The sequence below is a fragment of the Cryptomeria japonica genome, chromosome 3 (assembly GCF_030272615.1).
Source record: "Cryptomeria japonica chromosome 3, Sugi_1.0, whole genome shotgun sequence".
Classification (NCBI taxonomy): Eukaryota; Viridiplantae; Streptophyta; class Pinopsida; order Cupressales; family Cupressaceae; genus Cryptomeria; species Cryptomeria japonica.
Window position 1 is genome coordinate 418,151,235 of NC_081407.1, and position 27,846 is coordinate 418,179,080.

The 27,846-nt window shown below is 37.8% G+C and overlaps 1 protein-coding gene across 1 annotated transcript in view; it reads right to left on the reverse strand.

Moving 5' to 3' along the window:
• Positions 1–27,846, reverse strand: part of LOC131070461 (ATPase family AAA domain-containing protein FIGL1) — an 89,330-nt gene that overhangs the window by 23,955 nt on the left and 37,529 nt on the right. The window contains exons 5-9 of the mRNA XM_058006023.2: positions 19,365–19,492; positions 19,146–19,264; positions 18,972–19,064; positions 17,663–17,764; positions 17,439–17,541 (exon numbers count right to left, since the gene is read on the reverse strand). Coding sequence (XP_057862006.2) covers positions 17,439–17,541; positions 17,663–17,764; positions 18,972–19,064; positions 19,146–19,264; positions 19,365–19,492 — 545 coding nt within the window. The remainder of the gene's footprint in view (positions 1–17,438; positions 17,542–17,662; positions 17,765–18,971; positions 19,065–19,145; positions 19,265–19,364; positions 19,493–27,846) is intronic.

Consider the following 27,846-nt stretch of genomic DNA (forward strand, 5'->3'; position numbering starts at 1 on the left):
TCATTTTAAAGGTCTGAAATGGATGCAATGGATCTAATTGAAAGGATGAATTGATGAGGAGGTTGATAGAAAGGCCAAGGATGGTGAGTGTGCTCCACTTCCATTGCTCCTTCCTAGGAGTGAAATCTTCTTCCTTGGTCTCATTCTTGGAGCGAATCTCTTCCATTGCTTAGGTTTTGGAGCGAACTTCCTTTGCTTGGGTTTTGGAGCGACCTTCCTTTGCAACTCCTCCACTACTATATTCCCATACTTGTCAAGTAGACCCTACACTTCATTTGGGACTTCTTCCTTGTCACTAGCTGCAGTATTGCAGATTGGCTTAGCTACAATGGCATATCCACAACCTTCCTCCTCAAGATCCTTCAAAAACTCCTCCACTATCAAGACACTAGGTCCCTCATGAGTTGTACCCATATCTTCTTGCAGTGGTTCAAGGGTATAAGACACTCCATCCTTCTCAATAACATAAGTGTTTTTATGCCCATCATGTTGGGCTCTCCTGTCAAATTGCCAAGGCCTTCCAAGAAGAAGGTGGCACACATCCATTGGAACAATATCACAAAGAACTTTATCCTTGTAAGGACCCGTATTAAACTCTACCCATGCCTACTCATTCACAAGTACCTGTTGTCCCTTATTAAGCCATGATATCTTATAAGGATTTTGATGAGGGATTCGCTTCAGCTTAAGTTTTTCTACCATTTCTAAAGACACTATATTATCTGTTGAACCTGAATCAACTATAACTTTGCATACCTTGCCTTGAGATTTGCAGGCTGTTCGGAACAAAGCTTTCCTTTGGGGAGGCTCCTTGATGGTTGGTACTTTTATTAGAGTTCTTTTAATCATCAGAGATTCTCCTATCTCCGGAGTGACATGAACAGAAGGAGAGTTCACACTCCCTTCATCCTCCTCCCACACTTATTGATTCCTCTTCTCTCCATTATAAGAAATAGTACTAGCTTTATCAAGACACTTACATGTTGGATGTCCAATTTGATTGCAGTTATAGCACTTTCCTGAGGAAGTATTAGAACCCCTTCCTGGTCCATTGAATCTTCCTCTGCCTCTCGGTCGCATAACTCTAAAACTTCCTCTTGAATCACCATTAGACTCTTGGTTTGCATTCTACTCACCTGGATCCTTTTGTGGTCTTCTTCCACTATGATTTCCTCTGCCTCTACCTCTTCCTTGTTGTTCTTGCTTTCTTTTAATCTTTTCTTCATCCTTACAAGCAAGTTGATAGCATTCTTCCATAGTCCTTGGGGTGGCCAAGCTCAATTCATCCTGTATGTTGAATCTCAGCCCATTTAGATACCTTGCAATCTTTTCCACCTCATCTTCATGGTGTCCGGATCTCAAAGTTAGTTTGTGGAATTCTTCAATATAGGACATAACATCCATATCCTTATGCTTCAGATTTTGAAGTTTCCTAAATGTTTGCACCGCATAATCAACTGGTAGGAACTAAACCTTGAGTTTTGAGACCATTTTGTCCCATGACACTATCTTTGTTTTACCTCCTTTCACCCTCTCTTCTTGAACAAAATTCCACCAAGTGAGTGTTGGACCTTTCAACTTTGTTTTGGCATACCTTACTTTCTTGGTATCCTCTACCTCCCCGAATTCAAAGAAGTTGTCAAGTGCACCTATCCATGCTAGGAGCTCTTCACTATCTCATTTTCCTCCATACATGGGCACTTCAACCTTCGCCATGGAAACACTATCCCCTTTCACAGCCTTGAGCATCCTTGCCATTCTCAATTCTCAATTTTTTACACACATGCGAACACAGAATAAAATACCATAAGTATCTTATCCTCTCTTGAACAAAATCTTTTGGATGCTGAAGATTTGCTTAAAGTTCATCCAAGAAAGATTCCAAGGTTCATGAATGTAGGTCTCTACGTGTGGATAAACTTAGTTGGTTTGATGTGATTATGCTGGAATCACAAGGGGACTTACATTCGAATGGCTAAATGCTTGATTTGTTGGAACTTGATCATCTGATATTTCAATCAAGCGATGCTCTTTGTCCTAAACTAACTTGAATTGAAAAAATGGCAAAAGATAAGGGGTTGAGAGAGTCTATTCTAGGACCTAGAATGTAAGAAAATAGATGAACGACTAGGTGGAGTCCTACTGGGCGAGGTCTTACCATCAACTTGAACAATTTGACACAAGCTCAATGCAATCTTCTAAGGACGTTTCAAAGATGCTCGAATCAATACCATCAAACATTGATCACCATTCAAGTTAATGCATAAACAATGAGTGTAGAACGATTCGAAGTTAATCTTATATCATTCCAGTTGACCACACAAGGCGCACTTACAAGCAGCAAGAGGCTAGTGGTATGGACTAAGCGGAGTCCACATGAATACATTCAATGACTTCTTCCATTCAATCTAATTTATTTATCATCTAACATAAGGATCCAACAAGAAACCATGCACATTGTAAAGAAACAACTCACTTCACCATAACTTCAATGAAAATAGAGTTTATTTACAACTTAGGCAGCAATTTTTGCCTTCTCCTCCTACTTTATTCTAGCTTCTATTCTATTCTCTTTAGACTATCTATTGACTATTAACTACTGCTATTAGCTATTATCCTTTACAAATGAAGAGCCAGAGCTTTATAGAGAGAGCTCTTTACATTTCAACGACTCAGATTAATTTGAGATCAATGGCCAAGATTTTACAATGAAAACCCTAATTAGGGCTTGTTACAACAAACTCTCCTTAGCCAATGAGAAAATTACATTCCATGAATTTGGACCGATAGATGTCAGAGGTAGGTACATCGGAGTTTGTGCCATCCCTCATGAGTCAGGTACATTTAATCAAGACATGCAGAGGTAGACCTTCCCTAATTGGTGAGTGGTGACTGGGATGATGACTAGGACGCTGCTTCAACTTGCACTTGTAGAGTTGACTTGTCACCACGAAGGGATGTTGAGAGATATCTCTTGATACTCAACATTATCTAGCTCGCTTAAAGTAGTGGTGATGGGAAGTACTGATGTGGCTAAGTCTTTCTTCCATCCTTGTGTTTCTTGGAGTGATTGAATGTCTTCTCCTTAACATTCCTTTGATCTCATCATGCCTTCAAGGTGTGGTGAGGATACTTGAGATTCTTCCCTCCTAAATACCTTTGTGTTTGATGAAGCTTCCTCTTGACCTTACATAATGGTGATAGGAAGTCACGGTCAAGTTACTCCTCCTTTGGTAGCTCATCTCGCCTTGAAGTGCTTGCATGATCTTTCTTCTGATATCTTGTGATTTCTCTATGTGATAGGATGAAGACCTTGAGGATATCTCGTCCTATTGCTTGTAGCTATTGAGCACTTGAAGTCTTTCAATCTTAGTAGCGCTTTGAGTCTCTTCCCTGCATTTGAAGTATCCATGATGATAATGAAACTTGAAGAGGATCTCCTCCAACTGGCCTAATCTCCCTCCACCTAGATCTTGTTGACCTGCAAACAAACAAAAGATAGCGTTAGGTGCACATAATATATTCATTCTAATATGGAATTTCTCATTTCACATCATCAACAAGAAGATACTTAAATCAATTTAGCTTGAAGTTAAGAGGAAAGAGCATGTTTATTGTCCTTGTTCAATCTACTTATTTCCCTCCTTTTGTCATTATAACCTTAGATTAGATCCCTCAGATGTGAAGGTATCATCATTTTAACCACCAAAAGGCTTAAGAGTAGGCATTGCTTTGGGTGCCTTGACAAGGTATATAGTCTCTCAGAAAATTCGCTTTGGTACCTTTGGAAAGTACATGAGCGAATTTCTTCCTTGGCTCAATTCAATCTTCATTTCCTTTCAAATCACCTTAAACTTGACTTTCCCATTCATTTCTCACCATGATCTTGCTAATTTGTCTTCAATTTTGCTTAGGATGAGATCCATTCAACGCCTTAGGTGAAAAATGAAGCCCTTTCAAGAATTTTGCTCTTGTACCTTTGGAAGGGTCAGGAGCGAAATCTTCTCTTGCTCAAGGGCTAAGGCAAGATTCAAGGTCTTAAGAATTTCGCTCCTGTACCTTTGGAAGAGACAGGAGTGAACTTGAGGCATGAAGCTTAGACATTGATCAAAACACTCACTTTCACCTTGTTATCACCTTGAGCCATGCTTAGAAGTCACCTTAAGCTTTGCTTGCTTAAAATTTGGCATCAAAGAGCAGCTCTTGACAAGTTCGCTTGTGTACCCTTGGAAGGTACATGCCCCCCCAGTGAAATTCGCTCTTGTACCTTTGGAAGGGACAGGAGCGAATTTGTCTTAATTGCTCAAATTCTTAACATTTTGTAATCACAATCCATTCAAATGCTTGTCTAAGGGTATATCTAAGTTATTTCCACCTCAATCAATGCTTTGGAGCATAAGTTTGATGCAAATTAGGGGCAAAATGGAGGCTTCAAGAGAATTCGCTCCTATACCCTTGGAACGGACAAGAGCGAATTTGGCTTTATGGCTCAAATTCCTCACATTTCTTCATTCAATCTTGTTGCAACTTCCTTCAAAGGCACGGATAGATCATTTCTTCTTCAATTAAGGCGTGGAGCAAAGATTATGATCCAAGTTAGGACTAAGAGAGGAGATCTAGAGAAATTTGCTCATGTACCCTTGGAAGGGACAGGAGCGAATTTGACAATGTTGTTCAAATTCTCAACTCTTTGACAAGTCTCCAAGTCTAATACTCATAATTACACTCCTCCAAAGGGATAGGTAGGTGAATTCACATCAAACAAGGCCTTGAAATGGAGGGGTCCATCCAAATTAAAGGAAGAATTCTCTCATTTGAAAAAATTTGCTCATGTACCTTTGGAAGGGTCAAGAGCGAATTTGGCTTGATAGCTCAAATTCTTCACATTTTGTCAAACTTTCAAGTTTAGACTTGATCATTAGGCATTTTCTAAGGATAATAGGTCAATTACATACCAATCAAATCCTAAAAGTAAAAGAACTTCATCAAACTAAGGCAAGAAGTCTTCACTTATCCTTCGTGATCGCACTTGATTTTTGCTTCACCATCCATCAACCTGACCAACTCAAAACCCTTAAGGAGGCTCTTGACGACACTTATTCTAACAACTCTCATCTTTATTCATATCCTTGACTTACTCTTAACTCAATCTCACAGGTTTCAAAAGCAAGGCCTATGCTAAGATTTACACCTAGACTCTTGGCATGATGCAATGACCTTATCTCCAATCAAGACTTAAACCTAAGACAAGCCCATGGAGTGATCAAGAGGAGGATTTCAAAAGAGACCCTGACCTGGACCACCTACTGACCCACTTAACTCAAGAAGACCATCCTATCCTAATGAGCCTTTTGGAAACTCTTCAATGCAAAGATTAATAGCAAAGACCTAAACGACTACGCCAAGAAGACTAACTCTAGAAAGCAAAAAGTAGGGGTCCCCATTTGCAATGGGGCGATGTGTGAATAGGTCACAACAGGTCCATTGGTGGCTCTGGCACCTTCACCCCCTTTCTCCTCCTCATCACTTTGGTCTCCACTGACCATTCCTTTTCTTTGATTCTTCTCCAAAGCTATTAACCGAGCCAAGGTTGCTTCTTGAGATTCTTTGAAAAGTTTTTCCTTCAAGAGCAGCTGATCTTTCAAATCCCGAATCTCCCTTGCTGCAGAATAACCTTTCGGAGGCATCTTGGACTTCAACTTACTTGCACCTAGTTTCATTCACTTCTTCCTCTTGATCTACAGTCGTGCTCTGACACCACTTGATGTAATAGAGGGTGGAATTATCATTCAATCACCTTTTCCCTATCCTTTCTCATAGGGTCTTTTGTCTAACAGACAACAGTAATCTTCCTTACCTAGCACATGAAGATGCTAGGTTCAGTTTTGAAGAGAGACATTCCCCTCTCCACCCTCTACTGCAGAACCTAACTCTACCATTAAAACTACCCTAACATTTCCCATTCCACCTGGTCTTATCTTATAGCAAGGTGAAATGGTGATCATTCACATCCTGGACTCTCAACCCGACAAACCACTTGGATTCAACACTTCCTGTCGCAGAAATGAAAGGGACTCTTATCTTCCTTACCACCCGAACTTCAGACAAATGCAGAACAGATCAATTCATAACATCATTAACAGAACATGAAATATTCCTACTAAACGAGACCCTACAGGTCGAGCAAACAAGAATAGAAAGAAAATTCAGAAAACACCCGTAATGAGCAACATAAAATGTAAAGTCTTTATTCCTTCTTTCTTTAGTCTACCTTCAACAACCTAACATTCAACAACCACCCTACCTCATAGTTTGTCGAGGCATATATAACATCAGAAATCTAGACACCAATAGTCATACCATGACGTTCCAGTAACCACCGTTCAAGCATCTTTCTCATTTTATTATCTTTGACACAAAATCGACCCTTCAAGAAACATATAATTAGGAAATACAAAACGGTCACCATGGACCTTTATTCACACCAAAAATAAACCAAGACCCTAAAACTCCTACAACACACTCAAACCAAAATGATGTCAAGTCGGTGCTCCTGCACCATTGTACCATCATTATAGAACTTGCAGTGAATTAGGAGTGCTCAAGTTTCAGAGAACAGGTATTGCGCTAGGCAGCACTTCAAGAAGAGACATGTCCACATTGGATTAGCTATGTTCAAAAGTGATTGGTATTAAATCTCCTAAGGCATTTGACTTCTCAATCAGTTCTTCCTCAGGAAGGAGTTGATTTTTCCTCTTCTCTTCCCAGTATTCGACTGGAGCATTGACCTTATTTTTCCAGTGATTTCTTGTAGAGGTTGGCATGGCCTTGCCTAAAAGCTTTTCCCCTTCACCTCTAGTGGTCATTGATGAGTCTTATAAAGTTGTATAGAGATGCCTTCTCCACCATTCATGTGCTGCTAGATGAGATGGAGTATAAAAGGCCAGTCAGCTTCCTTGAGGAGGGTCTGAGTGTTCATTATGTTCTACATTTATAATATCTAGTGATTGAAATGCGACAAGGATCTGTTTGTTCATTGTTTCCTTCATGAGTAAGCTTTGTTTGTCTCTTAGTATATGCTCAAATTCCCAGCTCAAAATGTTCAATCAAAAACCCTCCCTTTGTTTATCTGGGAGTCTCAAGAGAATGGAATGGACACAAAATTATCTAGATTATTGTACATGGAATTGACCTTGCAATAGAATTAAATATATTCAATTGGCTATTCCCATTCTATGCTCTCTAGTTCCAGAAGAAGTGATTTGGCTAGTGGTTGCTCTAAATCAAGGATGGAAAAATGTCACATCCCCTCCTATATACTTTTATTTTGATACTTAGTTGTGTTGATGCCTTAGATGGATACTGGTTACTGAAAACAATGATTTTGATGCCCTACAAGATTTTGGTTTTGCTAACAGTGGTATTCGGTTTAACAATGATGCCCTAAATAGTATTGAATGCTAGAAAGAGTGGTTTAGCCTAAATGATGCCCTAGTTGAAATTGCTTTATTTCTTATTTTTGAATATTATAAATATATGATATGTTGTGATGTTTCATTTACGTAAAGTAATGTTATAACTCATCTTTTGATTTAACGAATATAAACATTAAGGTTGAATTGTCGAGATGTTGGACTAACTACTCTAGTTTGGACAAGTGGATGCAAGAATGACTTGGCCTCCAAGAAGAAGGGGAAAGAGATATCACCAAGAAAGAGGGAAGCAAAATGGTTATGGTCAATGATTGTATGGAATATAAGACTGGTATGTACTACCTAATGTCAGCTAGTGTGACCTTGTCAACCTAGTTTCCCTATTAGGACCATGGGAATTATGTCCATTAGTGTCTCCGACTTGCTCTGGCTCGTTTGTCGAACCATTGTTCTTGCGTTGCGAAATCATTATTTTGTATCTTCTAATATTGTCTTAATTAATACCTTTATTAGACATGTTTTCGACTTGAGAAAATTGACTCCGTATATATTTATGTTAAAAAATATATACTTTGATCAATTGTAAAATAAATCTAATAAAGGTATATTGTTATTAAATTTTAATTGTTTTAAAAGAAAGAGAAATATTTAATACCTTTATTAGTTAATTTAATGTTATTATAAAAAAATATATATTCTACGACTTAGTCTTTTTAATTTCTCTTGGACCCTTTTACGTTCTTTTAAAATCCAATTTTATTAAATATTTTATCTTCTTACTCCTTATCAGGATATATTTATATTTTCGAATAGATTATTATATGGTGCTATGAGGCTTTTTGAAATTTAATTTTCTCATTGGACATTATTCCACCTCCTAGAGCCACGACGGGGGATGGCGAAATCATAGTGAACTTCCCTGTAAAACATTAGGGTGGCGGAGCATATAGGGAGTGGAACGATTCTGGTCTTTTTCATTATTCTCTTCTTCTTCGGCAACTCTTTTCATTTTTCGATGGACGGGAGAACTAACGGGATGGAGTGGAAGGAAGTGCATCCAGCCACCGTAGTTGCCAGGACTTCTCTGTTAGTCACGCTGTTCAATACTCTTGTTGTTTCAATCCTTTTCATATTCCAGGCATGTGGACTCTCTGATATCTTTCTTTTTCAATAGAGAGCATATATAATGTTGCAATGAAGCATTAGCTTAAGACTACGAAGACATCTTTAGTTTTAAGTGTTGTATCCTCAGAGAAATCTAGCTAGATAATTTTCTTTAGTAACTCAACAAAAGCTTCTCCATTTGTTCTTTCCTTCCTATTTTCTGCGTTGTTGTTCCTAAAGGAGTCTTTTGTAAATACAAGTATTGGCATTCTTTATATATATTCATTTACTGTTCTGTAGGGACCTCTACCTCAACAAGAAATTAATGAGAATATAATTAATGAATGGTAAATTTAAAATAAGGGCTTACACCCAGTCAGAAGAAGATTAACCTGTAAGTGTGAGATAAAAGTATTAACCTCACAAGTGCCGTAAGAAAAATTATGGCGAATTTCCTGTTTTCTTATTTTTGCTAATTAATCAAGAGTGCAAGTCAGATAGGGTGGAACTGAGTCTCATAAAAACATGTAGACAAATCCTTGGCCAAGCTGCACTAGCTGCATGTAGTGCTTGTCAATTCTAAGAATCCGGATACAGTCCTAGTCAGGAAATTATACCAGTTAGCAGGCAGCTATAGGGTGTAATTGATTACGACTATAGAGTTTTACACCAGTTCCAGCATGACTTGACGTAACCATTCTCCTTAACCCTTGCGGAGGGCCGGGCCACTTGTTGACGTGTATTTTATACACAATCATACACAGAATAAAATACCTAAAGGCATCTTATCCTCTCTTGAGAAAATAGTCTCTAACTGCTGAAGATTCGCGTAAAGGATCAGTTAGGTAGACTCCAAGGCTCTTTTAGTGGGGTCTCCACGTGTGGACAAGCTTTTTTAGTGGTATGATGTGATTTGCTGTTTCCTCCAAGGGGTCTTACGCATTCTAAAGCTCGAAGATTTTACTAAACTAAAGGAACTTTCAAAAAAAAAGCAAAAGGATAGGGTTTAAGAGGTCTAATCTAGCCTAACCCTATGAATGACTTAGCATGGACGAGATTTGGCAAGACTCAACCAACTTCAATTTTGCCATAAGATAACAACTCAATTGAAATTAGTGCGATCTTCTAAGGTAATATAATGATGTTCAATGCATCAAAGATCAAGGACACTACTACGAAGGTACATATCCAAGACACAATGATAATTGAAGATTAAGGACTCAAAGTGTTCTCCAGTCGACCACGCAAGGCGTTCCTACAATCAGCAAGAAGCTAGTGGTTTGGATTGCGAATCCTACCAAATATCAAATCTCACACTTAGTCTTTCAAATTAACAAACTACCTCGATTGAGCACGATTCAAGTGTATCAAACAACCATGAAGATAACTCAAGAAATTTGCAACAAAACACCATAACTTCAATATTTTATTGATTTCCAAGTCATCATGTACAACAATTGCTTGAAGTTCTCTCTTCAAGACTCAATCTTGCTACAAAATAAAATTGCTTCTAGCTTTAATCTCTCTTCTCTATTACATCAACTATTACTATTACTCAATGAAATGAAAAATGGGGGTATATATAGCATCCCCAGTTACAAAGAAAGGTCCAGATTGAAAGTAAATCAACGGACAAGATCATGACACCTAAACCCTAATTAGGGTTTGTTACAAATGACCTCCTTTTTACTGAACAATATTAAATGCATAGCCAAATATTAAATTCGGTACAAAAACCTAGGAGGTATCAACCAATGAGAAATAAGGTGTCATGTCATCTGTAACAACCTTTCATCTAGAATCTTATTCCCTTTCCAATTCTCTTTCTTAGCATATGCAATGAATTTTGTCACGATTCCTTCGATTTCTGTGATTGGAATCTCGGGAAGATTCTTGATACTCTCTTCCAAGTGGATGACCTGATCGAATGCATCTAGAAGAGCTGCGTCCCAAGTAGATTCAAGTTCCTTCGTTCTATCAATCAGGAGCATGGTGGCATACATCTGATCATACTGCTCATCTGTAACATCTGCGTCCTTGCAAAAGATGATCTTGATTCTATCCTCAAATTCCTGCATATCCACATCTGTCTCGACCTCGATCCTTCTGCCAAGAATGGTACGAAGTACCTCAAATACTCTGTCCTGGATTGGATTGATCACCTCCTCAACTTGACCACATCTAACACTGATGTCCTCGAAGAGAACACTCTTTATATGGAGTAAGGTTGACCACTGGAACAAACTGTGAGAATCACCTTCCAAGATCCTCTCCTGCGCTAAAATTCTTCTGGATGTATGTCTTATCACTTTCAAGACAGGGATGACAACGTCCTTGGTATGGGCAAATGCAGCTACTATTGCCATCAATCTGTGGATAATCTCAAGAACTTTGATAGCCTGATGAATGATCTTCGTCATCCTTGTAACAAACTCTATGGCCACTGTATGAGATCTATCCATCCAACTACATGTACGCTGGACCAGGTTCCTGAATCTTTCTGCTTCATTGATCGATTGAAGGGGCAATGCCTGCACTGGTGATCTAACTGGATCCTGACGTCCCAAAGGCTCGTTGATGTGACTGAAATATGTCCTCCATGCACCGACCTCTCTCTCAAGCTTTCTATTCTTTTCCACTTCTTCTCTAAGCTTGTCCTTCAATGCCTCAAATGTGTCGGTGGCATCATCTAAAGTCTGCTCTGCTGTGGATGGTCCTAACTCAAAAGTCTGTATATCATAATCCTCTGCTAGGATCTCACCCTCATATTTGTCTGCTGCTGGTGTAGCTACCTGCAATTTCCTAGATCCAGTCTCATCTCGAATCATCTTGGACATCTTTGTAGCCTTCTTCTTCTCTGTTATCACATGTGAACGTCCAACAAGGCTCTCTAAATCAATTGCACTGTCCTCGTCCTCAACTACGATCACCTTAGTCAATCTTTCCAACCAATCTGGGATATTCGATCTTGTCTCTTGAACTTGAATTTCTTTATGTACTATTTCTTCTTGTCTGGGAGGAGATGTTATTTCATTATCTTCTTCTAAATCATAGTCTTGGAGAGATCCATCTGATGAAACATGCTGTGCCTGTCCTTCCTCCTGCCTGTCATTCTGTACCATCGACTCCATGGACTCTTCCACTCGAATTGTTCTATCCTCTGGTATGGAAGAAGTACCTGGTGTTTGATCTTTGTTGGCACCTTGCTTTTTCTTGGAAGGCTCTTTCTTTTCTGATCTTTCCATTCTCTTCGAACCTCTCGAATGGAGATTGCCCTCACTGGCACATCGAAGGTTACCTTCACCTGAATTCCTAGGATTAGGATTGCCTTCACTCACGCTTGCTCCACCTTCGGCTAGTTTCTCTTCCAAAGTAAAAGACATAGCTATGCCTTGTTCTCTCAACTTCTGATGCTGAACGTCTACCCATCTGCGAGTACAAGACAAAACTGGTGCCATCAAAGCATCTAAATCCACGGCCTCGGGCTCATTCCAATCCAACCTTATTGTTTTGCTTTCCCTATCATAGGAAGACTGGATGTGCCTGCCATTGTCCTGAGCTTGGTCGGCCACTCTGTAAATCCTGCATTTCCTGATGAAATCCAAAGGCAATCTAGAATGTATCTTTCGTTTCACTTCGAGATCATCTAGGAGGTTCATCATAAAATCTTCAATTTGGTGCTCATGTTTAAATCTTCTACCGACTGTCTCCTCTAAATGTCCATGTGGATCAAAACTATTTCTCCAAGCAAAAGATGAAAAAGAATACAAGGCTAACTCCTTCTCTGCGTCATCCATGGCTAAGACATTAGGACATACCTCAACTGAATTACCCAAAATAATAGGTACCTGAACTCCATTCTGATGTCTGTGTCTGAATGCCTTCACATACGCTGCCAACTGCCTTGTTACCTCAAGTAACACAATTCTGTCTGTCGGATACCTCGGCAACATGTATGGAGGTAAAGGACATCCATGCACTCTAATGTAAGTGAACTTGGGAAACTGAATGAACCAAGCACCGTACCTCTTGATGAATTCCTGGGCATCCTGAGATAACCTGTTGTGAATCCCTCCTTGCAACGTCCTTGTGATGTTCATCGTGAAGGTATCATTAACTAACTTGTAGTTTTTCCTTGGCGGATGATGCAAGTAGGCATAGGAATCACAAGCTCTGACCTCGCCGGGTCCTCTTCCAATCATTCCTCTGTGAGGTAGTCCTGCGTACTCAACACTCCTGATCAAAGCATAGATGACGTATGAACTCATGTGGAAGGACTTAGTAGCCCTGAGTCTCCTCAACTGTACGTCTAAGCAATGGCTAATTATCCTAGCCCAATGTATCGTACCCTTTCCTTGAACAATCACCTGGATGAAGTAAAACATCCACTTCTCAAGATAGAAGGCATGAGGTGCTCCTGTAACTCGGTTGAGCATAGTAATCAAATCTCTGTACTCCTCCTGGAAATCAATCGGGTGCGGTGTGTTCGGTACCTTGCTTAGACGGGGACGACTCTTGAGTAGCCAGTTCTTGTTGATTATGCTTAGGCAAGCATCTGGATCATCATCGTACACTGATCTGGCTCCTTCAATGCTCTTATATATCATGTCCCTGTGCTCTGGAAGATGGAAAGCTTCACTTATAGCTTCCTCTGAAAGGTACGCCAAAGTGTTTCCCTCATTGGACACAATTGTCCTGGACTGTGGATTATAGTGACGGGCACACTCGATCATCAATTCGTGGCACTGAATAGCTGGAGGAAAACCGGCCGCCTTAATGATGCCACTCTCTATTATTCTCCGGGCGACGGGTGATGGCTTGCCAATGTAGGGGACCTCTCGAAACTTCTTCGTGCTAAAGTTCCCCAAGTTTGTATCTCCAATGTTGCTCCACTTCGACACGATCTTGGTCTCCACCTCTTCGGTCTTCTGATCTTCTTTCATGAGAGCTGAGCGGCTCGTGGATGCTCCCGCCTTCGGGGTCGCCATACCTACACAACATTTCAATATAAGGACTAGATTTTGCAATGAATAACGTTGATTAGAGAGAGAATTTTTTTTTTTAGGAAACGTCATGATAAGTCTCTAGAGTTATCATTTCCTAAAAAGCAATGATTGAGCTTAGGAATTCAAAAATTCAAAATTCCAAAACTTAAAATATGACGATGAATGAATAAAACAATAAAATCAAATCGCCATACCTCAATAGAGAGCTAACTCTAGAATGCAAAAAGGAAAAGATCGCCTAGGCAAAATTGAGGTATAAATAGTCTTCAATGTTATCTCCTCAAGAAAATCCACTTCGCCACCCTTGGATTAAACGCAATCCTCAATTGCACCTCTGACAATTCGCTCAAATGGACCTTCAAGTTCGCCCAAACAAATCTTCCAAGTCTCGCCCCTTTGACGTGGTCTTCGATCCTTGGCAAATTCGCTCCAATGAAGTCTTCAAAATATCGCACCACCCTTTGATAGACTAGCGCCACCTTTGGATTAAATTCGCACCACACATGAAATACTTCGCACTATCTTCGCTTCTCCTTAATTCGCATGAAGGATAAAAATAATGATATGACAATAATAGTTCTCACCCTCCATATATAGCGCTTGCATTGCATTCATCCCTTAGGCCGACTTGAGGATATAAAACAATTTTTTAATGATTTTAAATGAAATAACAAGGCCGACCTCCCTTAAATGAGCGCTCCATGCGATTTTTATTAATTAATTAATTAATTGTTAAATGCCTTACGTTTTTTAATTTGCAAATTTCGATTCTAATAAAGGCAAAATAATTAATAAATGTTCAACGCCGTATTAAATGCCAAATTAAATAGGATTTTCAATTTTTTATCGATTTTAGCATTTAAGGAAATTCGAATTGTCTATTTGGCGCCAAAATTATGAAAATGAAAGGGACGTACCTCATCGCCCTGGTCCCTTGGAGAGGGACAGGAGCGATCCATGATTTGGTCGTGATTTTTGCATTTTTTACGTTCAACTCCTTCATCTCCACGTTCAATATCGATCATTTTAATGGGTCCTCCGAATTAGATCATCTTGCATGCGTTCATGGGTGCCTTTTGGATGTTTATCGCCCTGGTCCCTTGGAGAGGGACAGGAGCGATCTCCATATTTTCACGCTCACTATGCATCTTCGACCTTTGATCTTTCATTGTAGAGTGAATAACATCCTTGCTCGTTCCTTCTACGCTCGTTCCATTCGTTTTCATGACGTGTTTGGACGTTTAAAGGGATCATCGCCCTTGTCCCTTGGAGAGGGACGATCCATGTTTTCTCCTTGACCTTGGCAACTTCTAACTTCGATCCTTGTTGTGATGTCTTCCAAACGCCGTCCCTTGCCTTGCTTATCCTCGCCTTGCCTCGTTTTGAAGGAACATGAGTGCCTTTGATGAGATCGCCTTGGTCCTTGTCCAAAGGACAGGAGCGATGTGAGTCCTTTAGCATGTTTGACAATGTTTGGACGTTCAAAACACTTGCATGTTATCTTCAAAGAACGCCTTGGACCTTGTATAACCTTGTGAAGTCTTAACTTAGTTTGAACTTGAAGCAAAATAAAGAGTCCAAAGCAAATCGCCCTGGTCCCTTGGAGAGGGACAGGAGCGATATGGTCTCCATGTTCAAAATGATGATCATTTTACGTTCAAAATCTCTATATACCATCTTCAAAAGGCACCATGGACCTTCTAAGACCCTGCAAAATCTTGTCCTTACGTAAAACTTGCATGAAGTGGCCAATATATCCAACATCGCCCTGGTCCCTTCCTGAGGGACAGGAGCGATCTAGGTCTTAGAGTGCAAATCTCTCCATTATAACGACCTTCGAGTGCCTGTGCTTGATGAAGACGCCTTGAAATGTCCTTTGCCACCTTGTCTTGACTTGGATCGGCTTCAAACTTGAGTGAAAAGCAATATATTCACTATATCGCCCTGGTCCCTTCCTGAGGGACAGGAGCGATCCTCCTTTTGTGGCTCTTATTTCACTTTGTCAGGTTCCAAATTTATATTCAACGGACTCGTCATACTCCACTCCATTCGTCCATGCCTTAACATTGCTTGTAACTTAGCCAGAAAATCATTTATACCAAAAATCGCTCTGGTCCCTTCCTGAGGGACAGGAGCGAACTAGGCCTTTTGGGACCCCTGTGGACGTTTTAAAATCTTCAATTTGTATTCAATGAGTTCATCTCATGCTTTCTCTTGCTTTTGAACGTAAACTTGCCTTGGTTTTTGCCTGGATTTTGCCTAATGAAGGACATCGCTCTGGTCCCTGGGAGAGGGACAGGAGCGAACTTTGCATTGTGGACCATTCTCCTCCATTTTTGCATCTCAAATTATATTCATTTGGTAAAGCATCTCCCTTTGGACGTCTTCAAATCATCGAGTCGTCGAAATCTCGCAAGGACAAGGCAAAATTTGATTTGTAGCTCCGGTCCTTCACTGAGGGACAGGAGCGATTTTCCTCTTGGAGGCATTTCTGTGCTCATGAAAATCTTCAATTTATATTCAATGGAAAGATCTCGTTGTTCTCCATCACTTCCAACTCGAAACTTGTCTGGACCCTGCAGGAATAATGAGATATTTGAAAACGAGCTCCCGTCCTTCACTGAGGGACAGGAGCGATTTTGCTCCTACAGGCCAAAATAACATGATTTTTCACATTTTAACACTTCACAAGGCAAAAACAAATCATTTCCAATGCCCAGGATCAAAAATCAAAAAGGTCAAAATTTAGTCAAAATATTCAATCGGACAAAAATTCACACTTGGCTCTCAACACTTAGACAAATTTAAGCTCTGCATCAACATTCCAATTGAAAATTAGACCATTCTGGCGAATTCATTGCATTCAAAATTTGCATCCTAGAAAAGGAAGCTCAAAAAGCCCTCAAAAACGACTGGATTTTGGCCTGAAAAGACAAAAATAAAAACCCTAAGGCTTGACCCTGAATCCAGACAACTAACTGACTAACAAAATCCTAAAAACAAAAGCAAAAACGAACGAAAACAAGCGAAAAGAGGGGGTCCCCATTTGCGATGGGGCGATGTGTGAAATGGTCACAACACCACTTCAGTTTAAAGTGAGCAAGGGGGATCGAAAACGATCTAAGGATGGGTGGATAAACGCCCTGGTGATATCTTTTTCCCCTCCATGATTCAGATAGAATTTAAAGATGAGCAAGTTTCCTAGATAATAAATGAAAAGTACATTCTAAACCCTTCATCTTTTCCTTTATATAGAAATTAGTTGCAAACGTATTTTCTGTTCATGTTTCCAAAGAACTAATGCTTATTTTGTTCAATGAAGAATATTTTTCTTCCTGCACTGTACTTTTGTTTTGATTATAAAAAAATGCATATGATAATGGCATCAGCTTTTCATGTTCATTATTTTCTTAAAAAAAAAGGGTTAAACTAGCCGTTACTTGCTTTCTTGTTATTTAATGTTCATAAACTAGCTGTTATATGCTTGAGTTTTTTATGTATGTTACAAACAAACCTGAGCACGGTGTGGAGCTGAATCCTTCATAGGTATGACTTGGGATGTGCGAACAGAATAGTAGAGGGTAGTGTGTTCTCGCTGAATTGCACTTCAAAACTTGAGCATTCAGAATTTAAAAACTTTATTCTTACTCCCAAACCATTGTACATAAAAGTGCAAACATTCAGAATTTATAAACAATCGTTTTACTTCAAAAGCAAAGAACACCAAAGGAACAACTAAGAATAAGAAAGCTCTGATTTGCTATCATTTTTTGCTCAGCTATTGTAGACTCTGGCAAAGTGTATTAAAATATATATCAATTGGACCAATAAAATGCATATGAAATTATTTCCTACTATTGTTTTTTAAACATATATAATTGGTTAAAAGGATTACCAATTAGTAGAAGTTGCTCGTTTCCACTATCAAATCCTTCCATCTCTATAAGGAACTGTGTCTTCAGTCTTCTGCTAGACTCATGTTCCCCTTCTGACTTACGCTGTCACCCACGATTATGGATCAAAAGTGAGTATTTCTCTTAGATTAAAATGTAATGGTTACTAAGTGTTTCTACTGATTAACATATGAATTGGAAAACAATTCATATATGACATATTTACTTGAGAGAGAAGAGAATCTATTTCATCAACAAATATTACTGCAGGTTGTCGGCAGCTAGCAACTCCAAACAACGCCCTCACCAGTTTCTCACCTTCACCTATCTGCATGCCCATGGCCATTAACAACAAGAATTAAAAAAAACTTAGGAGTTTTATATTGAATGGTTTGGTAAGCACAACATTTGCTGAAGGTTTTGTAAATGCTACCAGGGGTAGCAAGTTTAGTGACTTGATTGTGGGGAAAACTCCATGGTTAAGTGTGCTTGAGCGAGTAGCATAAGGATGCGTGACCTCACAAAAGCACCAGTGCTTCACCCCTATGAGCATCACGTAGATGCAATGAGTGCTAAGTGGACCATTCAAGATCCAGAGAGATGGGTTCTTGTGAACCACTACTCATAAAAAATGGGTCAATGAAGATTGACTCAAAATTGTACAATCAAATCCCGATAAATCATCAAATAATTTGGATACACTACAATAATACCTCTTAAAAACGAATATTTAAAGGAAAGCTGTGGTATAACAAAAGGAAAAGGTAGCATACAAATGTCAATGTGCAGAATCAACAGATCTGATGTATAAGCAGTAGCAACATGTCAAACAACCAAGGATTTCTGCTTGTTTTCAAATGTAAGCGCATATTTTAATTTTTAACCCTTTTGAAACTATAAATAAAAAAATACTTTTTCTGGCAACAAAACCACCAAGATGATTGGAAAAACTCATTAAGATATTGATATAAAGATTTCCAATAAAAGCATCTTACCTTTATTCAGATATATTTCATATCTCAGACATTCTTTTACATAAGATATGACAATTGTTCAACTTCAATTGCATTCAAGATTGCAAACAAAATAAGAGGCAAAATAGAATTTCATAGCCTCCACTAACTAAAAATGTCCAGAATCCACAATTACCAAAACCTGTGCCAATTCAACCGAACTTTAAACTTTTTTATTTTTCACTGTAAAAGAAGTGCAATTATTAAAGAACGGTACTACAAAACAGGAATCCTCCCTTAATGCTTTTGCCTGCAGCAAAGGAGAAATTAATTTCTGATGCCCAGATCAAAAACATAGAATGCCGTTTTCTTTTCTTTCAAAGAAGAGATGCATCTGCACATGGAATCCTTATGTGTGTCATTCTTTCTAACAAAAACCATTTGTTATAATTTATTGAAGTTATCTTGATTATGTAAGACTTCAGTTCAACAGAAGTGCTTCCCTGGAAAATACAAGGCTTTCTGCATTCAAGAATCAAAACAATAGAAGAACTTGAAAGCATGATTTTATTAGAAACTTACCCACTTACTCGTCAATGAACTGGCAGAAATGTAAAAGAAAGTAGCTTTAGCTTCTCCTGCAATAGCTTTTCCAATCATGGTTTTCCCAGTACCCTAAGAGCATATTAAATTTGTTTTATTGTGAATAAGCATGAATCGCCAATATGTAAATGACAGCAAATAAATCAGACTTACAGGGGGGCCAAATAAGAGGAGCCCTTTGCCCGGAGAGCGACAACCTTGAAAGATGTCAGGTCGCAAAAGAGGCCATATGACCATTTCCGTCACACACTTTTTGGCATGCTCTAGCCCAGCTTCAATATATATTTCAAAAAGTAAATATTAAAGTTATGGGTACATAGAAATAAAAATGAACAACATTATCACCAATACATCCAGCCAAATGCAAGTTACCAATATCATCCCACCGAACATTGGGATCCTGGTCCATTATCTCGTTGCTGACATGCTCTATCAGACGTGGTTCCAAGTTCCGCAACTTATCAGGGAGCTCACCATCAGGACCAACAAGCATTTCTAAACTGAAAACATATGACAGCAAAGATATAGCAATTAGCATGCTTGATACTAAAACCATTAGAGATGGTTATTTTGTTAAAATCATGCATATGAAAGCCTTCCCAGTATCTCAAAGGAATTTGAATGGTAAATCAAAATGTACTTGAATAGAAAGAACGCATTGAAAACAATATAATTACTAATGCAACTAGACAGAAGTATCTCCATATAAGTTGTTGATGCCATCTAGAAAGTAGGCTCAACTGCTGAGATCTAGCTCCTATATGCAAAGATCTCAACAATAAGATTGAAAAAGGAATCTTGAAATTTAAGATAGACCGCTTCCTAAAACAATACAAAGTAATAATTTAATGTTTGGGATAGCTCCAACTAGGCCTACACTCCTCTGAGAACCATCAATTTGTGTATGTGTTTCCTCTTACACCTCTTGGTGTCTCCAATCTGATCCTCAATACTCCATCTATATAAATCCTTTGTCAATAACTTTTTGCTTTGCTTGCTTCTTCTCCATCTTCTCACATGGTTTGCATCATGCTTGCATTTTCTTGATTGAAACCGTTGCCCTTTGCCCATTTACTAATTATGTGCTTGACCTACTTAAGAATTATTGTATTTTATTACTTTTGTAGGCTCGAGCAAGGGAATAAATAATGATTACAGAGTATGTGTAACAACTATATCTTTTACACTTTTTACAACCATATCATATTTTTGGTAGGTTAGTTGAGAATTGAGATAACTAATTGTGTCCAATACAAGAGGTAGTCATCAGTCATTGTCAAACTAACGAATTTTCTTCAGATTCACAATACTTATCTTGTGTTTAGGCACAAGATAATTTTATGGGCAAAGAGTTTGAAGCATCAAGACCAGAACAAAAAGGCCAAGAAATCAAGGTTATCCAAGACTACCAAGGGTAGTCTGATATGGAACATGCATGTGGATCAAATATTTCCCAACCTGCCCAACATTTGACCTGCCATTAAATGTTGATAAAATACTTCCGCAAGGAAAAAGAACCATACCAACACACAGTCTGTCATTGGGAACATAAACAGTCTGAAGTAAGATATCAACAGCAACAAGACCAAAAGTATGACTATGACCAGCCAGAGTCAGGAAATTTCTGACCCACAATGCCATACCAATGATCCATACAATAGTCACCAACCTTGGGATTACATGTGAAGGAATTATGAACTACATTTTTAGGGAGCAAAATAAAACTGTACTTGAAAAGAAAACGAGACCAAACAACAGACCAATTGAAGAAACTAGAAATTTACATGGAGTACCCAATTCCCATGCTAAAACTCCACCAAAAGGTAGGCAAATAACCCCCTTGTCCACAGTATCCAATGACAACTACAATCTTAGGCCTATTGGGCACACAAGCAGCCTGAAACTACAATGTCCAGTCACTAAGATCATTGCAACAGCTCTCTAGCACTTTTTCTCAATTCTGTCCTAAATTCAGTCTACTTGTGCGCTTGGAATTCAATTCACTTCCACTGCTTTTTGAAGAAAACCAACCAAATGATTACAAAATCACCACTAACAAAACCATCTTTTTCCTCAAACTTGAATCTACTGCTTCTCTGGCCCAGTTCCAACTTCAAATGTCTAAAACTTGTTTTATGCCTTTTGAGCTATGTTCTACTTTGACATGGTCTCCCAATGTGACTTTACTCAACTTCTGACCCATTTTTCAGATCAACCAATGTGAAAGCTGCAACAACTCAAAAGAGTGCAACGAATGATGATATCCACACAATGAGTGAAGCAGAGAACCTAGAAAAAGAGGTTGTTGGAGGCAGCCTAATTGTCTCTTCCAAAGGAAATGTGAAGCCATCTGAACTTACAACTGTGTTGGTGTTAAGAACATTAAAGCAATTTGTTAAGCCCCCTTGGTGGAGGAAAGTATTGGATTTGAGCCCTCTTTTGATTTATAATTTCCCTAAGATTCAACTCTCAAAAGAAATTTACAAAAGGATGTGATGTTCCACTGCAATCAACATCAAATTGACAGAGGACTGAATGTGTAAAGTACAGGAATTAGTATTATTTAGTTGTTGGAAACAAACCTGAAATGACAAAAAACATAAACACAAACAAGACTAAGGCAAGTCTTATAACTTGGAAAGCTCAATGTCGGGGAAATCGCTTTGAAATGGCAATAAATCAAACTCTTCTCCTTCCCTTGACAAAATATAGTTGCAAGGAGCTCTTAATAAAAAATGTGCTATAATCTTCCTGCTGTCATACTCATTCCCCTCTACATCAAACTAGTTCTTGGTCTTAAAACCAACTGAACTTCTAAACCTTCTCTCATAATTCTATATTTACAATTGATGACATGCTCCTTATGTGTTTAAGAAGCAAAACCACTACTTCTGTGGGGCAAATGTAGCGGTCTCCTCTTTGAATTAAGATGAAGTTTACGGTTTGTTTGGAATGTTTGTTTGTGGTTTATTTTTTATCATGAAGGTACTTGAGCAAGCAATGAATAATCTTAAATACTGAAAGAACTAAAGATAATATTCTCCAGGTGAACAAGGAAATTGACTAATCTATAATGAAGATCGTAACATATATTTTCTTTATTTGCTGAAGCTAATCAAGATTACACACTCGTAATATACGTTATCAAATCACTGAATCTGACACAACATTAATTTACTCCCTTAGAAACCAAAACGTACATTTCAAACTATGACAATAGGTTCATTACACATACCCATATCTTGCAACATACCCAAGTCAAAGGGCCTTCAGGTCAATTAGCATGAGTCCAAGCAGAATTGATTAAAGCAATAAATATATAAATGTTTCGCCCAGCTAGAATAATACTTTCAGCACATATTGGGAATGGACCCTTGTGAAGTGAGACACTGCCAGAAGAACCTTGGAGATGTCTGTTATTGCTGAAGCCTTCCACACTGGACCGAATCGTGGCTGCTCTCAATGAAGTCCTACAACAACTTATGCCTTGATATCGCACTACTGAATGGAAAAAAAAAATTAATAAGGCATCACGATTTCTTGTGTAGGCCAATGGTCTCCTACAAGTCACGCCAAACCTGACAACAATATGAACCAGCAATTTGAATGCTTAAATTCGCCACAACTGGAAATGGATTCATCAACTGATGACTTGGGATTTTGTCCAATTCATCCAGCCGCTAGGGGTCTCGTCCTAGGGTTTGTACTACAGAACTCATCGCTCAATTAGAGAGGAAACTTCGATAAAATGAAAAAATTATCGTGAACGAATGAATGCCCCAAAGCTCCCTATTTTCCTTTTATAAATCGACTTTTTTCCCCTCCACTACTTGCACATTTTTAAAGATATTATTTTTTCAAGCACGCCCAAATTAATTTTTTATTAATTGACATAGTGCGAGCCACTTCAATTAAATAATTCAGCCTTCGTTAATGATTTCATGTGGGCATAAAATAATTAAATCGTCTTCCTTTAAAAAGCCGTCCAAGACATATTAATATTTAACTTAGGCTTAAAATGGATAAATTGCCTAAGTAACTTGGCATTAACTTTGAACTTAGGCTTATGGATATTTAATTCGCCTAGTCATGCACTCGCCTAGTAAAATTAAGTCACCCCAGCGTCATCAATTAAAGTGGCCTCATGATATAATAATTAATTATGAATGTATTGATACTATAGCTTTTTGCCCTTCATATTTAATTATCATCTTATTCCCTTGATTAACCTTGCTTATATCCTTGGCTCAAAATCAGGAACATTACAGCAAATTTGCCATGACAAATCACAAATGCCATAAAATGAACAAAAAATGTCATGCACCTATGAAACCACATTGACATGACAAAAGTGAAATTGTTACCATATAGTATCAAGGATTTTGTCAGTGAAAAAACTTCTCCGTTTTTATGATATGTTCTGTTTGATAGCTAGTTGTTTGATTAAGTCTTGTCCTGTTTTAAACTTAATATTGATATTCCAAGACCATTTTGGTCACTTTCTTGTCTCTTGGAATGTCTTCTACAATACCACAACCTCCTTCAATTGTCCTTGACTATCCAAGATTAGGTCTTTGATAGAGGATAGTAATTGTCCATCAAAAAGGTGTAAGTTTTCACAATTGACTTCGAAGTACATCCCCATGAAAGAAACTAGTTCAAGACTAAAAGCATTCCCTCAAGCCTGCTTCAACATAGAAATGACCCATTTCTTAGAGGTTTGCACGCCCTAACTTGTTGTTTGAGACTCTCTTTGCTTGTTAAAGCTAAAACCTCTCTCCCACCTTGAATGTGTTCTTAACAGTGATAATCATAACCTTATAATTTTCTCTAAACTTCTCCAATTATATCTACATTTTGAGATGGATTTGTTTAGTCCTATCAATCATATTGCTACTCTTGTCACCACAATGTCTAGTTCTTCCCCTTCTCTTTGCTGTCTCAAAGCAAACATCAAGTGAGTTACTAGGGAAATAACCTAAATGTACTTCAAAAAGTGACTTATTAGTGGCTTTACTATATGAATGTTGAATGTATGCTAAAGATTCATCCCATGTCCTTGGATGCTTGATGTCAAAGTCACTTATTAGCTGAAACAAAGTTCTATTTACAACCATTTTTTTCCCATCTATTTGAGGATGTAAGGTTGTGCTTCTTTTGAGCTTGGTATCCATTTTGCACAACAAGACGGTAAAAAACTTGCCCAAAAATTTAGATCTATGCCTAATACAAAGGGAGACAAACCAAGTGCACCTAAACATTCAAATAATCCAACTACTTGGTGCCTTTTCGCTGCCTTCTTACTTGGAACTAAAATACAAACTCCCTCAAATATATCTACCACAACATACATGTAGTCGTCTCCATACTTGTATATAATTAAAACCCTACAAAATCTATAGAGATGATCTCCATGATCTGGTAAGCACAAGGATAGGCATATTTAACCCTTCTTTCCTAGCCTTACTCTTGTTTGTGCGACATACTATGAACTCTCTACAAAGTTTTGAAACTTCTTACATTTTGTGCTAGTACACATGCTGTTCCAAATGAGCCATAATTTTGCCAACATCAAAATACTATGTTAGCGGTTCACCCCCTGCCATGCCCAAATTCAGGTCCGGTTTGTACTTGGTTTGGATTCGAGATTAATTCACAAGGGATTCTAACATGGTGTCTGCAAACAACTATTGGTTTGGCTTTGAAAGATCCCAACTAGGAATGGCACAATTCTGATTTGTATTGTTTCAAAATCAATCTTTGACCAGCGAATTGAAGCTGGGAGTTTTCTTGAGGAAGTTTGAGTGTGATGCATTTTTGGGGGTTTTTAGATGATAAAAAGTATGATGCAATGTAGAAATGCAAGCAATGACAAATGACAACTACTGAAACTAAATTTCAGACAGTCTGATTTACTAACAGCAATTAACAAATGCAAAGAATAATTGAATTTCAACACTAACATGCCAAATTGGCCTGCCAGGGGTCCAACGCCTTGCTTGGAGGGTTTCTTTATTGACTTTATTGAAGGAAAATACTGCTACAAAAGCTTCCAAAGTGCACCAACAGCTCCAATGAGTTTAATTCTTCTAAACAATAATTATAAAAAACAATTGAATGGATGGTTGGCAATTTTGAAGCTTATTCTGAAATCTTGCCAGGAGAGATCACCAAATTGACCCTATTTTCCCCTCTAACTTGCTGATATCATTCAAATGTGCCTTGAATTCACATAAAAGATCATTGATCTGCCCTAGTAACCTCCCAACAATGATTTTCCAACCAATAGCTGCTGCTAAATTCCCTTTATTAATTTATTTGCATCCCACAGGCTGATTGGGATGGTACGGCTGACCTAGGAGAGGTACGGCTGGCATGAATAAACAATAACTTGCTGAAAGTGTCAACCAAAGTGCTCAGATCTGATTATCAGACTGTAACCTGCTAACAAATACTGGTTTTTGGCCCTTATTGGCAAAATATGAACATTCCAGGCAAAATCGGTTACTTAAATATGAGAGGGATTTCGTCCTCTCACCCAAATCTGAAGTTTTCTGTCTCCAAATTCAGTTCAGACACCTGCAATAGACGTTGCAGACTTGCAAATACCAAATGGTTCTCAAAAATAATAATTTTCCAATCATAGATGTGCAAATTGAGCTCCCAAACACCTTTTATTTTCAGCCCAAACCCTAATTTCGAATTAGGGTTTCATTTGCCCTTTTTATTAATAAAATAACTCTATTTTATTTGCAAGACAATCCCTTTAAAGGTTCGATTGGCTAGAGGGATCAATTATTCATTGAATGGGGCCAAAATCACTTAAACCAACTCCTCCAAGTTGCCATGCCTAGGAAAGGTGTTATGGTTTTTATTTAATAATATAATAAGATAAGTGATTAATATAATCACTTTTTTATTATTTAATCAGCTTAGGAAATATTTTAATATTCCCTATTTTATTCATCAAGTGCTCAAATAAACTCAGAACCAAAAACTGATTGAAACCACCTGCTTGTGGATAATGCCTAAGCCACATAAGCCAACTAGTAGTTTTCCCCTAAAATCTAGGGATGCTCCTAAAAAGTAGGAGACTGGACCTGTTAACCTGAAACTGAATCCCAATGGTCCTCCTCTGTTGTGTGCACCTTTGGAAGGTCTGGCAGTGAACTGGGAGTTCCTCCTAAAAAATAGGAGGGCCTCCTATAAAATAGGAGATGCACTCAAAGTCTCCAAAATGTTCCCAGAGGTCTTCAGATGGTCTATAGACCACTCCCAATCAATCCCTAAAAACTAGTGATACTTCCTAAATTTTAGGAAACTACCATCAACTGCTCCAAAATGCCTGAAAAGCTCATGCATGACTCTCTAAGCCCCTGAGTTGGTTCCCTCCATGCTCTGCTGGCCTACGGGAACCAAATAATAGATCAACCCTGCTAGAAATGTTGTTACTAACAGCAAAAATTGGGGACATGACAGTCTTGGACGACCCAAAACAAACTTAGCAAGAAACTCGGAAGGCCTTTCCAAAGCCTATACAAATCTTGTTTAAAATTTTAAAAAATCTCTGGTTCTAATAACATGAATCATGTGCCCTTCCCATGTTGTGCTTGAACTAACAAGGTTGAAACAAATTTTGGGTTTTATGTCTAATTGTTTTCTTCTAAGTAACGTGCCCCATTGCATCTAGAATGTCGAGAACATTGCTAGCTATATAGTAAGTTTGATAATAATGCTAAAGAATCACTAATAACTTTAATAAAATGAGCTAGGCCAAGAATATGAGGAATATTAATTGAATTTATTATTAATCAATGTTAACTAATATTTTAAATATATTAATATGATTATAAATATCAATAAAAGTTATATATATATATATATATATATATATATATATATATATATATATATATATATATATATATATATATATATATATATATATATGTATGTATGTATGTATGTATGTATGTATGTATGTATGTATATGTATATGTATATCTGTATATGTATATTTATATATATATATATATATATATGTATGTATGTATGTATATGTATATATGTATCTGTATCTGTATATGTATATGTATATGTATATGTATATATGTATGTATGTATGTATATGTATATGTATATCTGTATATGTATATGTATATGTATATGTATATCTGTATATATATATATATATATATATATTTAACTTTATTATATTTATTAAAGAAAACTTTACTTATGTAATATTTATATGTTTTTATATGGACAAACCCAAGCCCCAATTTTTTTTTGAACGAACCTGCAAACCTTTGCTATTGTGTTTGTTATTCTGAGCAAGTATTCAAGGAAGACAATCATTAAAATGTGTAAGATCTTTGTGTTTGGTTTGTGTCAATTACAATGCATAAGTGCTAATAGTGTTACCCCATGAACACAAACTCTAGACCCTACACTCCTCAACCATTGGTTGAGATCTTAAAGGCCCTCCCCATTCTTTGTTGCTCTCAACATCTTCAGTATACAATTTACACCAATACTTGTCCATCAATGGCATATTTACCTTGTAATATCATCTACCAAAATTCATTTATTATATGTATCACCATTCAATGGGTACTCGAAAAACCAAACAAACAAGCAAATAATCAAACTTAACCAAAAAGTATGCAATTATATATTTTGAATGACAATATAGCCAAGCAACACTAGATGAATAATTTTTTTACCCAGCAGTAAAGAAAATAAGCACAACATAATATTCAATGTGTTGTGCAGAATGAGTAATAATACATGTAAAATTTCAACATTGCATGTCTATAGGTCCAACCCGCATTTCGAAAAAATATTTTATCAT